Source organism: Penicillium solitum, assembly GCF_028829755.1.
Source record: "Penicillium solitum strain IBT 25940 chromosome Unknown utg000001l_segment0_segment0, whole genome shotgun sequence".
NCBI classification, from domain to species: Eukaryota; Fungi; Ascomycota; class Eurotiomycetes; order Eurotiales; family Aspergillaceae; genus Penicillium; species Penicillium solitum.
In genome coordinates this window covers 2,964,793-2,979,110 of record NW_027072121.1, presented here as the reverse complement: position 1 = coordinate 2,979,110, position 14,318 = coordinate 2,964,793, and the positions used below count along the sequence as shown (strand labels likewise).

General features: G+C 47.2%; 5 protein-coding genes across 5 annotated transcripts; 4 read left to right on the top strand and 1 right to left on the bottom strand.

The window, feature by feature from the left end:
* Positions 1 to 1,497: 1,497 nt before the first annotated feature.
* Positions 1,498 to 2,382, top strand: N7455_001137 (bZIP transcription factor; the record flags this gene model as incomplete). The annotated part of the gene is made up of 2 exons (XM_040951044.2): positions 1,498 to 1,642; positions 1,712 to 2,382. The coding sequence occupies 2 exons, from the start codon at positions 1,498 to 1,500 to the stop codon at positions 2,380 to 2,382; spliced, it is 816 nt and encodes a 271-aa protein (XP_040817607.2).
* A 1,013-nt stretch (positions 2,383 to 3,395) lies between these two features.
* N7455_001136 (Zn(II)2Cys6 transcription factor) lies at positions 3,396 to 5,271 on the top strand (the record flags this gene model as incomplete). The annotated part of the gene is made up of 2 exons (XM_065603946.1): positions 3,396 to 3,611; positions 3,661 to 5,271. The coding sequence occupies 2 exons, from the start codon at positions 3,396 to 3,398 to the stop codon at positions 5,269 to 5,271; spliced, it is 1,827 nt and encodes a 608-aa protein (XP_065462437.1).
* A 1,322-nt stretch (positions 5,272 to 6,593) lies between these two features.
* On the top strand, positions 6,594 to 7,418 carry N7455_001135 (uncharacterized protein; the record flags this gene model as incomplete). The annotated part of the gene is made up of 3 exons (XM_040951412.2): positions 6,594 to 6,930; positions 6,998 to 7,256; positions 7,312 to 7,418. The coding sequence occupies exons 1-3, from the start codon at positions 6,649 to 6,651 to the stop codon at positions 7,416 to 7,418; spliced, it is 648 nt and encodes a 215-aa protein (XP_040818513.1). The 5' UTR covers positions 6,594 to 6,648.
* A 592-nt stretch (positions 7,419 to 8,010) lies between these two features.
* On the top strand, positions 8,011 to 9,016 carry N7455_001134 (cytochrome b5 reductase family protein; the record flags this gene model as incomplete). Its single annotated transcript, XM_040951825.2, has 3 exons — positions 8,011 to 8,278; positions 8,338 to 8,415; positions 8,472 to 9,016. The coding sequence occupies 3 exons, from the start codon at positions 8,011 to 8,013 to the stop codon at positions 9,014 to 9,016; spliced, it is 891 nt and encodes a 296-aa protein (XP_040818361.2).
* A 997-nt stretch (positions 9,017 to 10,013) lies between these two features.
* Positions 10,014 to 12,061, bottom strand: N7455_001133 (uncharacterized protein; the record flags this gene model as incomplete). The annotated part of the gene is made up of 3 exons (XM_040950920.2): positions 10,014 to 11,693; positions 11,755 to 11,919; positions 11,975 to 12,061. 3 exons carry the CDS (start codon positions 12,059 to 12,061, stop codon positions 10,014 to 10,016), a joined length of 1,932 nt encoding a protein of 643 aa, XP_040818376.2.
* Between the last annotated feature and the right edge of the window lie 2,257 nt (positions 12,062 to 14,318).

Genomic DNA, 14,318 nt, shown 5'->3' with positions numbered 1-14,318 from the left:
TGCGCCGACATTCTGTACATGCTGTTACGGGTCTTTTTCGAAAAGACATTGACTGAGTCTGCATTGCGGGAAAAAATCTCACGGCAACCAGCGTGGCGAAGGGTTCGGCTTCAAATTGGACACCCGTGGACCCGTGGGCCAAGTTTGTAGCTTAGTCACCACACACTACGTGCCCAACCCATCGACTTGCACTATTTCTCTTCAAATAAAAGGCCATTGGATAAACTTTTCGAGTATCCCAATGGTCGCATTGATTAAAGCTAGTCACATGGCATGATAGAAAACAAATATGGGGCTGTCTGAGCTTTGAAGAACATTCTCGAGACATAATTTGCACAGGTTCTGCTTCCATGCAGCTTTCAAGACTACCAGTAAACAAGAAAAGGACGCCAAAAAGAAGAGATATTTCCATGGCAGTTTCAAATTCTCCAAAGGATCTGCCATAGCGCCACCTCCTTCCCCATGTTGTATGGAATCTAGACAACAATTCTCCCTGACCTTGTTAAATTTATCCAGGTATGATGGGTCGAATCCTTCACCGTTTCCCCAGCGTGCCTCGTGGTGTATGTTGTAGCAAACACCGAAGATATCATCAAATTTGGAACTGTAGTCACCATCGAATATGGTGTTATACTGAGTTTTCAGATCGTTCAGATAAGAGGCGCAGTTCGGTGATATAGTTGTATGAAGCGAGGTAACAGAGCTCGACACATCTTCCGCCGTTTGAAGTCCATTGAAGGAGTGGTTTGGGGTTGGGATGACTGCAGCGAGAGTGGAAGATTGGCTAAGCAAGGATGCCAGTATGAAAAGCAAGGAATATAGCATGATAAAATATCTCTCCGTTTTGCTATCTTCGAAAAGTCGTCGGACTGAAAGTTAGAGCCAAGTGGAAGATTAGTATATGTGTTAGGAGTTGTTGATAGGCTCTCTAGCCCTTTTGACTATATGACTACATGCTCCTTGCATTTTCGGTATCTGTATTTCTAATTTTTGACCAAGACATTACTTCGGCCGATGAAGACCCACATGAGCTTCAATGCACGAATATCAGAACATCGTTGATGCTGATCAGGATTCCAGTTGTAGACTGATATAAAGGTTTCGGCCGAAAATTAGAAGTGATCCATCGGACTTCCTACCAATTCTCAACCACATCGGATGCCCACATCCAAATTACTGGTAATGAATTGGCATGGCATGAATCATAACCTCTGATGATTGGCAAAACGCTCAACTGACCCAATCTCTTATGTGGGCCATAAAGTCATTGTTGGCTTAGTTTTCCGCAGATTATTGCCATGCTCAGACAAGTCACGCAATATTCAATGGCTTGGAAGCATAGGCAGCATTGTTTTAGGGTATTCATGGAATTTGTCGAAATGCCAAGACGGTTATACAAAGAGGTCAGCCATCTGCTTGTCTCCGCCGTTTTCCCGACGGACTTAAGCTGATCTTCCCAGTGCCATAAGTCTACTACCAGCTTAATGATTGCCCAGAATGCAGCATGGTTCCTCGTATTCTACTTCCCCGTCTGTCATTGACAATTGCTCTTTCGAGCTCGGACAGGACTGTGACTGGTCGGGGATAAGTGATCCCAAAGTGCGGAGAAAGCTGCAGAATCGGTTGAATCAGAGGGCCCATCGTATGTGTTAATCTAATCCCCTTAATAGACAATCCATACGAAATATATAATAAGCTAACCCGAGGACAGGGAAACGAAAGCTTGATCAAAGTGGTCAAGTTACCGAAGGTGGTCTCTCCGCACCCAAGACCAGAAACAAAACAAAACGCCCCAAAAGGTGGCTGTCAGCCGATGAAGCCCAAAGTCTCCTGGAGAAATTTAGCACGTCCTCATTCGACAGTTATGCGCAAGGGTCCCCAACAGGGGACCACTTAATAATACTCACCAAGTTAAATGTTTACCGCGCATTTCTCCAAAATCTCTCCATCCTTGGAATAACACCTCACCGCGATTGGAAATCACGAAACATAACTTCCCCATTCAATATCTGGACGCCAGAGCAGATCAACGACAAAAAGTTGCCAGACAGTCTCCGGCCAACGCAAATACAATGCGAGATTCCTCATCACCCTTGGCTGGACTTTTTGCCGTTTCGCCGAATGCGTGACAATCTGATTTCTGCCGGTGATGAGCTCGACGATGGTCAATTATGTGTCGATATCATGGGATTCTGGGATATCTCGACGAAGAGCTGCAGCTTGCTGGTGTGGGGGGAGCCTTCGGATCCGAAGAGTTGGGAGATTACGGAGGAATTCTTAAAGAAATGGCCGTGGGTGATAAGGGGAGAGCCGGAGTTATTAGAGTCTACGAATTATTGGCGGAGGAAGCGAGGAGATGACATTATATTTCGTTACCTTTGAATTATCAGCGATCCTTGAAGCTTTTACGGCGATAGGTAGAGACAACATACAATACACCCGCATGTCTTGGGTAGCTCAAAATGTGACATTGTATGAAACTGCACACATTCAGGGTCGGATGCTCCAGAAGTACGGGCGACTAAGTATGCCACCTTTGACTTGATTATTATTGGTTCATCCATGGACATTGCCAGCAGTAATTTAGTAATCCACCCTCGGTAACTAACTATACAGTCAAAATTGTACCAACTTACCTGCCATATGCATACTCTATCAATTTATTGATACAATGTAAGTTTGTTTAATTGATAATCTACTACTGTGTGCTCTATAGACATTACGTACTGTGCTGATCAAATTAGTTTTTATTATTATTTTAGACCCTCTGAAAAGCATGTCAAATTGACAAAATCCACAATCTGTTCACGGGTCCACGGGTACGGGTATAGATGACTAACAATAATATGTGTCCGTGGACTTTCCAAAGTTTATATGGAGTACGCTATTATAGCGGCCCGTAGATTTTCCGGGTTTGTATACCCTGTATTCTCACTATGTAAAACACTATGGTATTCGACAGTATATTAAATTGGAGTATAATTATAGGGTTTACGATCAATAGTAGGGCGCCCGGCTGGCATAGTGTGAAAGGGTATGAAGTGTACAAATGAACCTTTGAAGACAAATTAATTAACTAGTATATGCCTCGAGAAGGCGGTAATGAAAGCGGACACGCAGTATAGTGATCAAAAAGCGGCAAGGGGTGAGCACTAAAACGGAAAGGGAAAGGTCTTGAGTGCCAGGCATTATCCGGTACTCCGTAAATGTGTTCTATGTTAGCTTTGGGTGAACAGTTCTAATACTTACCTAGGTAAATAAGCACTCCAAATCAATCTATCGGATTTTTTCTCCTTTGATCTGGAACTTGTCGGAATGCCTCGGCCGACCGCCCGCCAAACGCCGATAGCCCCCGGGGATCGAAACGTCAACCTTGCATTCTATCATTTCTTAGCATGACTCCGGCAAGATCAACAAAAACAACTGGTCTAGCCTCACTGGCTTGTACCGAGTGCAGAAAACAGCATCTCAAATGTGACGCTAATAAACCATCATGTTCACGATGTGTCCAAAATGGATTACTCTGTCAATATCTACCCTCCCGACGGGGCGGACGCAGGAAATCACGACTTGAGAGTCCATATCAACGCCACCCGCAACCCCATGTCAATGTCAGTTCTCCTTATTATTATTTGTAGTTCTTTACTAAATTAATCCTAGACCCGATATCAATCTACGGTCCCTGTTCTGCCAATAGCCCCTGCACAGACCACACCGGAAAATCCTCCGACGCAGGCAGGCAGACAGACAGAACTCGATATTCCCACTGAGTCGGTCTCTTGGCCGGTGATGCTTTCGGGAAATGCTCCTGTTCAGCAAACTGTGGAACCAGCAAGCAAACTGTCGCTCCATGATGAGCGCCTGCCTCGGTTGTACTATGAAAATTTCCATGTCGCCCATCCGATCTTGGTGCCCAGCTCCTTGTATCATGACCACAATTACCCTCACTTCTTACAGCTAGCTGTGCATTTTGTGGGCTCTCATTATATTGCGTCTATTCCGAGTCAACCATACAAGGAACAGGTCGTTGCTGAGCTGAAGACAAACCCCGATCGGTCGGCTTCCATGGTCCAGGCTTGGCTACTATATTCCATTGCCCTGTATGCTCGCGATGAATGGACTGAGGCACAAGATGCCCTCTCTCATAGCATTGATATTGCTTTGGAGCTTGGCATGAACCGTTGGTCATTCGCGTCGTCCACGAACCCCGAAAGATCTCTTGAAGCCGAAAGCATGAGACGAACATGGTGGGAACTCTACGTCACAGATATCTTCATGGCAGTCCCGCTTAAAACCACCACATTTCGGTGTAGCACAGTGTCGCCGGAGGTGGCCTTGCCCTGTGAAGAGTCAACGTATAATTGCGCGGGTGATATTCCAAAACCACGTATGATGATCGAGTTCAAGCGGAGGATACTCGCGGCAGAGGATACTGTCTTTTCGTCATTCAGCTACCGCATCGAGGCCACAACAATATTATGCCGGGTTCTTGTCCTGAACCGACTACGTGACTGTCATCGCGATCACCTCCAAGCTGTCGAAAATGCACTAGTGAGCTGGATCAACCACCTACCGCCCAAAAAGCTCGACATTGTTGATTCATACGGCAACGTTGACGAAATGATGTTTCAAGCGCATTTGACAATAGCCTACGCCGCCATGCTCCTCCACTTACCCCGAAGCGACCTTCCATCTGTATTGTCCCAGTCCCAACCAGATGATCGCTTCTGGCCTGGTCTGACTAGCCAGCTCTCATCAACATTCACCCGCCTAGTTCACAGCATCAAAGCAACAGAGGCTTCAAGGCGAATCTCAGATTCCATATCTGTTTGTCCAAACATCTCCAAGCACACCCCCTTCATCATCCCCGCCTTGACCCTCTGTGGACTCATCCAGCTCGCCACGTCCACCAGTCATTCCGAGGAGTGTTTCGACCATCACTGCAACCGTGTCACACTCATCCTAGGATGTCTCAAGAGCACTCAGCGGACATGGAAACTGGCCGAGTCCCTATACCATGCTATTCGGTCCTCTGCGGCGGAAGTCTTGTCGGATTCGATGGAAAAATGGAATGCAGAACCGCTACATCGATTCACCCCGGCAGCCACAACGCCTAATGACCAAGAAACACACAGCTCCAATGCCAATCCTGCCCCAATTATGCCGGACGGGCATGATTTCATGCCGCCGGAGTTCTCCCCGCAATTCATCGATCCAACCTGTTACAATGCTTCGTTTTTCAGCGCTATTCCTGACTTTGATATAAATTAGATCGGTTATACCCGGGAGCGATTGTAGTAATTCAATATATTTTGCAAAAAAACAAAGAACTTATTACACTCGATGTCATGTTTACCTAACGGTTTCTGGGGTAAACATCAGCTGGACTCGTCATGCAGCAAGCTATTTATTATTAGGTCACAGGTCTCAATGAAGTAAATGCCAACGATACGTAACAATGATAGGGGTCCAAACATGCATTCTTAGAGGATGTCGCAGATAAGTCAAACGCCGATTGCATATATTCTTTTTTTGAGTCGCCGACGGAGACGTCGATCCGACCTTTGATTGGCCCGTTGAACTCCCCGGTGTCTCATTAAGCCATGCATTGCACCAACATCTTGTGCCACAACGGGCATTTCTTGTGAAGATAAAGGACAAGTTTCTCGAAGTAGCATCAGTGTTGCAAATGGTATCAATTAAATGTATTACATACTCTGTCCGGTGTTAAACCCGAAAAAAGTTCGTGTTCGTTCTACAGTAAGAAGTCCGATAGTACGGGGTAGAATCCCATACGAGCATAATCCCCTGTGCTTTTAATTCAATCTATAAATCGGGAGATAAGGCTAGAATGGATACTCACCGACTATTTCCTTCCTTCTATCTCGATGGAATATCCGGTGATAACCGTGACAACCGTCTGTGTGTTTACATTCGCGGTTAATGACATAGGGATCTGCTTCATGCTTAATTTGTTCGCCGATGCATTGATCTACAAACCCACACTAATATATACATCTTCTAGACTACTAGTACTAGTAACACTTACATCATGAATCACACGAGAGTCCCCGGGTGCCAGGTGGTTGAACCGCAGCTGCATTATTGCGTTTGATGTTCTGCTTATGGCGTTATGTGTTGATTTTATCCTCTCAACACCTTTTTGGATCGGAATTTGAATACTGAGAGGGAATAAAGAAATTTATTCAAAAATTAGAAAGACGAGCGTGGAAAACGTGAAAAAATTGTTTAGATTGTTTCAAGTTGTACTCAATTTATGTAGGGGAATACTAACCGTTGTAATGTGAATAGAGCCGGATTTTACATATTCTAGCATTCTCAACACCTTCTCCCTTTTTTTGTTTAACATACAACACACGCACATTACTCGTCAAAAGTACATGTTTAGGCCTCTTGGTACTATCAGGCGAGACTGTAATCGGTCTGGGGCGCTGGAACGCAAGGCATTGGATCAATCGGCGATTGAGATCCCATTCTTGTGATTGAGCTCGCACGGGGGAGAATCCAGGGGAAACAGACACGAATTGATTCCCGAGATATAATTCATCCGTGGATCCTCGTTAGAAGCTCTCATTATCTTCCAAGAATATCTCCTTCCAACATCTCCCAAACTTCCCATCCGCCACAATGCCCGCTGTCGTTCCCTTACTGCCACTTGGCACCAGCCGATCACTAGGCAACAAGCACTACAACCCCCAGTACAGCCTAGATGATCTCGTACAAGACATCAAGAGCTACCTAGGCGAGAGCGGTGGCATTTCCTCGGCAGACGTGGACAATGAATACCTGATCTCGCTGGCACAGAAGTACATCTCTGATCCGAACGACTGGGCCCGCTTTTTCTACAACGACACCAGCAAGAACTACACCCGCAATGCTATCGAAAACATCAACCAAAAAGCAAATATCGTAAGTTTTCATTCCAATCCTAGCTAGATTCTGCCAACATTGGAGCTTGAGATTAACCCATTCCCAGCTCCTCCTCGTATGGAACCCCGGGAAAGGCTCCCCTGTCCACGACCACGCCAATGCACACTGCATCATGAAGGTCTTAGCTGGCACGCTACAAGAGACCATCTACAACGTCCCCGATCAGGACTCTGATCTTCATGGTCCGTTGGAAATCAAGTCTGATACGAGGCACACCATGAATGACGTCGCTTATATCTCGGATGATATCGGGCTACATCGCGTTCATAACCCGAGTAGTGACCAGGTCGCTGTCTCTCTTCACTGTAAGTGCTGGATACATGATCGAAATGGGAATCGAGTACTGATGGATGTTTTTAGTATATACCCCGCCCAATGCTGCCGACTATGGGTATAACATTTACAACGAAACGACAGGCAAGGCGAGCTTTGTGCAACAAGCTCAAACTGTTCCCCAGAAGGAATGAGGGTGCCAGGGACGAGACAAGGTGGTGACCTGGTTTTGCTTGCTATCATCCTTTTTTATTTTGTTTTGCTTTATTTTGTATGCGCCGTTAGCCTGTCAGATATTATGATATTCCACTTCGCTCGGCGCTGGCGCTGACGAGGCCGTTTTGCTCAAGATTATGAAGTCGTTTGGCATGCTCCAAAACAAATTGACACAAGTCGCAATATATAGCCAAGTTAATGCGACTGGATTTGAATTGATGGGGTTGTTTCATCATCTAGATTGAAGACTCATTATATAACCCGAACTTCGCACCAGGTTCCGGAAACCGCCGAACTCTACTCCGTAGTATGTTTTAGAGCATTCAATTGTGGATCATATGAGGCTCGCAGATCTACGGGGTGAATCATAAATTGTCTCATGTCGGCGCTCATGGTCCGTGGCTTTTACGGTTTTTGCGGGCTTTGGACGGAACTCGGGGCGCGGCTCGGGCTGCGACTCGGGTTTCGGGCTCAGGGTTAGAAGCGAGCTACCTTAGGGTTTGAAGACTGTTATATTAATCTGGTTGATGCAGGCTTAATGCGTTGATTCAAAGATTTTTTGTTTTCACCATGTTCACCATGTTCAGAACTCGTCTCCCCCAGTCCATTACAGCAAAATCGGCCACGGCCATCACTTTACTAGGTGTTGGAGCGTATTGTGTCCAATCACGTCTTATATCAACTGCCAATGCAGAGTCAAATGAGCCTCCCAAAGTCTTCTTGGGATTTGGATTTACCACCTTGCGCCTGCAAAGCACGAAAGATGTAAACCACAACACGAAACGTCTCGTCTTCGAGTTTCTGGACCAGAACGCCACAAGCGGGTTGTCATTAACTTGTATGGACTCGAATTATAAACCAACTTCCTATTAGAGATTATATACTAACATGCTACAGCCGCGCTCCTTACCATATCCCGTCCTGAAGGGCGCTGGTTCCCCGTACTACGCCCATATACACCCATCAGCGATCTAAGTACGAATAATAACCCTAAGTCCCGACATAACGATAGACTAACAAAAGAACCACAGATCAACAAGGCCAGATCGAATTCATGATCAAGAAATACCCAAATGGAAAAGCGAGCAGCCACATCCACTCCCTTACACCAGGAGATACCCTCACATTCGCAGCGGCACTCAAAGGACACGCCTGGACACCGAACCAATCCCCGCAGATCTATCTCATAGCAGGCGGGGCCGGAATCACGCCAATCTACCAGCTAGCGCAGGGTATTCTCAATAATCCAGCCGACAAAACTAAAATCAACCTCGTCTTTGGCGTCAATGCCGAAAAGGACCTGCTTCTACGGGAAGAGCTGGAGAGCTTTAAGACGCGCTTCCCCGGTCGCTTTGACTATATTTACACAGTTAGTCACCCGGAGGGACAGAGTGATGGCTTCAGGAAGGGGTACGTTACCGAGGAGCTGTTGCGGGATGTTGTGAAGGCCGATGGCGATGCGAAGGTCTTTGTTTGTGGGCCTCCTGCTATGGAGGATTCGTTGGTTGGATCGCGTTCTAAAACGGGTATCTTGACTCGACTTGGATTTGCGAAGGGTCAGATTGTGAAATTTTAGAGTGTGGCTCTTCGTGTTCTATGTATCCAATGTAATATATATCATATTCAGCGCCTAGGGGTTCATGCTTTGCTTTTGGAGGCTAATATCCAATGGAAAATACCAAAAGAGAACAAAATAAATGTATTTATCAGATATTCATTATTCTATTTAAACAATTGGTTATCCAGTGAAAGTGATCGTCGGAGATATATGGTATATGACTCTTATACAAGAGAACGGTTCCCAAGTCTCATTCCCTCTTCTATTTCGCAGAGAAGAATATTTATCTGATATCTAGACCTGACTTGATTATTCCGGGATACATTCCTGCGAATTAAACCCAACGCCACATCGATTCGTTCCATCTCTACCCCGGTCCAAATAATGACGCGGCCTTCCGATTTAGGAACATTCGTCGTCAGCCTCATGCCGCGCCATCTGTTTCGTTTTATTAACCCTGCTCTTGATTTAATTGTATACGCAGGGGTACTCCGTATGAGCCTCTATAATATTGTTTTCATTATATGCTTCACTACTATGTTCCCCGTTCGCCCCGAGGGGAAAAGGTCGCAAATGGGTGACGACCATGTACCAGCTGTGTGGAGATTGGACAAAGAACTGGGTATCAGATGAGTTGTGATATTACACAGAATAAAACGAAAAATGTACAGATGTCAGCCCAAGTCCCCAAGTGAAAGCAGTATGTGAAGAACCCAGAGATATACAGAAATGTCACTCGAGCGCAGCCGAGGATATATATGTGACAAGAACATAATGAAAATAACGCCAGATTGGGGGGTATGATATGCATGAAACGATCATAGCCAGAATGGTATATACCAAATGGCCTCGGCTAACCCTCTCTTTTTTTGTGTGTTCGTTTCGCGGTCCTTAGGGTGCAAATTTGCAAACCTTGCTTGGTAATGTTCGCGGATGAATATTCGAAACAATGCAAATGTGAAACAAAGCAAGATGTAGTGCCAATCTTTCAAAGCGGCAAAAAAGGCCACAACATTCAAGGCCGTTGATTGGAAGCGAGAGGTATTTGTTCCACGGGGAGACCTTCCTCAGATGGGACGTGCTCGTAGCGGCTGCTACGGCGAGCGCTGATGTGTCGCCAGAGGGCGAATCCAGCTCCGCCCAAAGTGCTAGCTATAAGGATGAAGATGAGGAGAGCGCCGATCGCGCGGATGACCTCGTAGGCCTTGTAGACGGCCTTGGCGACCTCCTTCGCGTCGGCGTATTGGGCGGCTGAGCGGTCGCCAGAGCCAGTGGAGGTACCGTTGTTGACTAATCCGACCGCTTTATCGCCGGTGCTGTCAGCAGAAGGCGTCGATTCTGTGTTATCGTTGGCAGCGACAATGATTGAGGGGTCATCAGGAGTAGGGCCAGAGTCAGCACCGGCCCAGCCGGCTGCTTTCCAGTTGGGTGGAATGCCAGTGCGCTTGATTGCAGAAGTGTGCATGACATTTCCTTCGGCATCGATAGCCTCTGCGGAAACAAAGTCCATATAACCATCGGCGATGAACATGGTCTCGAAGTCGGTTTTGTTGGTAGTACCGATGAGCACGGGCTGGCTGCGGTCGTAGGCCTGCGCGTAGAACTTCCACTGGATGACGTCTGTCGCGCCGTTCCAGCTGACATGAATGATGGTCGTCATGTCCTCGGCGTGGGTACCGTAGACGGATGCGACCAGGTCGGGAGGCGCGGTGGGGCGACCAGTGAACTCGCCCTTGTAAGAGCGGTAGGTTGAGTACCGGTCGGATGAAAACCGGGCGGTCATTAGAAGGTCGCCGTTCGATGCATGCTCACTCGAGTAACCACGTTCGCTCCATCCGATAAAGACGTTGCCGTTAGGAAGGGGGCGAGCGCTACCGCGAAGTCGGGTGAGGCCACTATCGGGACGATTGATTCGTTTAATCACCTTGGCGGTCATGGGGGTAACACTTGTGTCTAGCTCAACGAACAAAACGGAGGAGATCTTCTCATCGGAGCCACGTTCGTCGGAGGCATTGTTCAGGAATGAGATAACGTGGCGAGTGCCGTCTGACGAGACAAACTTGACATCGTGCTGCTTGGAGAAGGTGAAGTCCTGCTCGAAGTCGCTTTCCAGTCCACCCAAGCGCCACACGATGTTTCCATCCTTGCCAGAAATCAAGTAAATGGTATCGGTGAAACGCAATGAGATTAGGTAGTCACCGGCCTTATTCTTGTCGACTGCATTAATATGTACGTAATCCCAACCAGGCGATCCGCCGGCTGGTTTATCCCAGGCATGGAACATGTTCGATTCGTGCAGAGCAATGTGGTCGAATGAATCCCACTGGACCAGAACCTCGCTGGTTTCGACATCCACCTCAACAAACCCACCAACCGTGACCCAACTCTCTTCCGTTGGACGTCCGAAATCAGTCAGGCTGATGACCTGGGGACGATATGTGCAGGCCAGGGCAGTCTTTCCTCCGTCCATAATGTTGAATTCATGCATATTAAAATCATGGACATCGCTGAGAGCCTGGACCTCTTTTTCCACCTCGTAATGGGTGTTCACAATCGCGCCGTGGCCCTTTTTGGAATTATCGTATTCCCATCCCACAATGAAGGACAGATGAGGGTCGTCATCGATGTTGTGCACCGGCTTGAAGTCGAAGACATTTTGATTGTCGTATAAGGGTGCTCCAGCCCAGACGAGGACCTGTTACGCCAGAAGCGAGTCAGCTGGTGCTTTTTGACCGGGTTTCGGGACCAAGACATACGCCACTGTCGTCGTAAATGTAGGGTCCGACTTGGTATTGCTGATATTTCAAGGAGGGTTGTTCTGGGGAGATCTTCCCGTATGGCGCGACGAACCAGTATCCGGGGGCCAACCGCTCGCGGTCGTAGTATTCAACCTCCCATTTTAAGGCTCGGACCTCAGGGAGCTGGATTTTGGCCATTAGAACCACGCTAATCCAACAATATCAAAGTTCAACCCACCGTCACAAAAGACATTAAATCCGAGTCATGACGCTCTGCAACGGCATTACCCGAGAATAGGAGTAATGCAGCCGCCCAAAACATCATGGTTAACTTAAAGAGTGGCTAGGAAGATCAAATCTTCCAGAATAGAATAAAACCGAAGGCAAAAAGGAAACGAAGGGCAAAGAAGATCGCTACATAAGAGCCGATGCTAGACACGAGAACATTCAGACGGTCGTCGTCAGTGGGATCAGTAAAGAGCGGGGGGAAACGACAGCGCTAGGCTATTAAGAGGATATAAAAAGTCATTTAATTAAAATTAAGATAAAAGAAACTGCCGAGAGAAGCTCAAGAGACGCCAGAGAGAAGAGAAGGCCAGGAGGGCCGCGCCGAGCAACGTAATGAAAAGTCTTGGCATTTGTTTCGAGTGGAGAACAGAAGTGTCGTTTGCCCTATAAAGTCCCCTACAGGGCTAAATGGCCGACACGTCGTTCCCACAGCGGAGTCCTTCTCCTCTCGTATATTTTCCCCCGAATTCGTATATCCATTCATTCGGTATCTGTTCACTAAAAATTTGGTATGATGGCGTGGCCTGCATGTCGGAGTCGGTCTGCTTTGCCTCAAACATCATCGGGGGTTTCTCCGGCTATTTTCACCGATTTGAGTGACAGGAGATCGTCCAGGGGGAAAGTCTTGGCATTATACCCGAATCCGAACCTGGTCAAGCATGGAATCGTCAGGGGTTTCTCCTATTTCCGCTGCTCCATCAGACTTGATGATCAGCAGAAGATCCTCATGAATCTTGGAGATTCTATCCAAGTTTTTCCTTCACACTCTTTCCAGTTCGCCTCTGACTTTAATTCATAAAATGTACCTTCACCCCACGAACCAATTTTTAAGTAAATGCTGTACTTTGTTCTTTACATTTTATGTTAGCTCCAAATATACATTCTATGTCAGCTCCAAATAAGTGTACTGCTTGATCAGATATTCAGCCAGGGCATGATACTAGTAAACTAACACTTCCACACCCCACGCTTTTAGTTCCAAACAGATCGTTCAGCCACAAGGCTGGCGGCAGTGCCTGCCGACACATGCTAAGATCGAGCCATGATAGATCTGCGGGTCCATCATGTGCGATTGCCTCAATGGCTAGCGCCCACGCAAGGGAGGTTGTACAAGGCTCCCTTATGAGTATAGACACTGCCAGTGGACTTCGCAGCGCACGACGACTGGAGGTAGAAATTACTGACGCGGACGCCACGCATGTCACCCAATATAGCCGAGGCATTGGGCCAGCCCTATGGGCTGGCCGATATCGCCGAAGGCACGTAGGTGGAATCGCCTCCGTCCGCGCGCAACGCGTGAATAAAATTGCTCTCCTGTCCCTACTAGAACAGCACCGGTGTACAACACAAATCACCAACTCTAGCGGGGGCAGACAAGTGAGCTCTCCACCATGCCGTGGAAGTCTAGGCTGGTGATGCTAAAGTATTTTACAACTACTCGCCTCAACACCCAGGACTCCAGTGTCCATTGGGTGTCTAGATCGCCCTGCAATCACGATCACAGCGAGGCCTTGTCCAGCGCAGAGTGTTGAGATGTTGAGATATAGTTAATGGCGTATGGGACATACTTGGAGTTCACTTGTGTATGGGAGAGCGATGCCAGAGTCGAAGAGTCAAGAATGTCAACATATGGCAGCACCCCGACACCTTAGATGTTTTTATGCAGGGAAGTTCGCCCCTTCCCTTTTCTCCTCACTTCCAAACCTGGTACAACGAGTGACCGCCTGGTAGCCTGGCAGCACTACAGTTCTCCGAATTACGAGTTTCTGTCCCTTCTAACAACGAAGAGAAGCCAAAAGAGAAGCCAAAAGACGACCGTTGAAGAAGTGGTCCGCTATGGCCACAACTTACTTTTGCGTTAAAAGTCGACGCACCATATCGCTTGACTAATCGCACCTATTCCTAAGGCTTAGCAGCAAGTACTTTACATCTCCGTCTATGGGTCACTTGGCCCAAGAAAGAACGTTCAGCTTTCCTATAGCGACAGACACCAATTCCTTTTCCAGAAAGTCGATTGAATAAAGAAAAGTACCGTACAAAACCCCTCCTCGATTGCGCTGTAGTGGTCGGCGCTCGATAATTCCGTCCGGTGGCACCTGGTACTACAGTAAGCTTGAGCGGCCATGGATGGTTCTCTAATGGAAGAATGAATTCATTGGAATTCAGGACAAAGTGCTATATTTCACGACTATGGTCTTGTCTATGTATGAACTACCTCTGCCAAAAAAAAAAAGGAAAAAAAGAATCCGTCGCAAGAAGCCAAATTCTACCATTCCTCAACCGCGTCTCCTCAA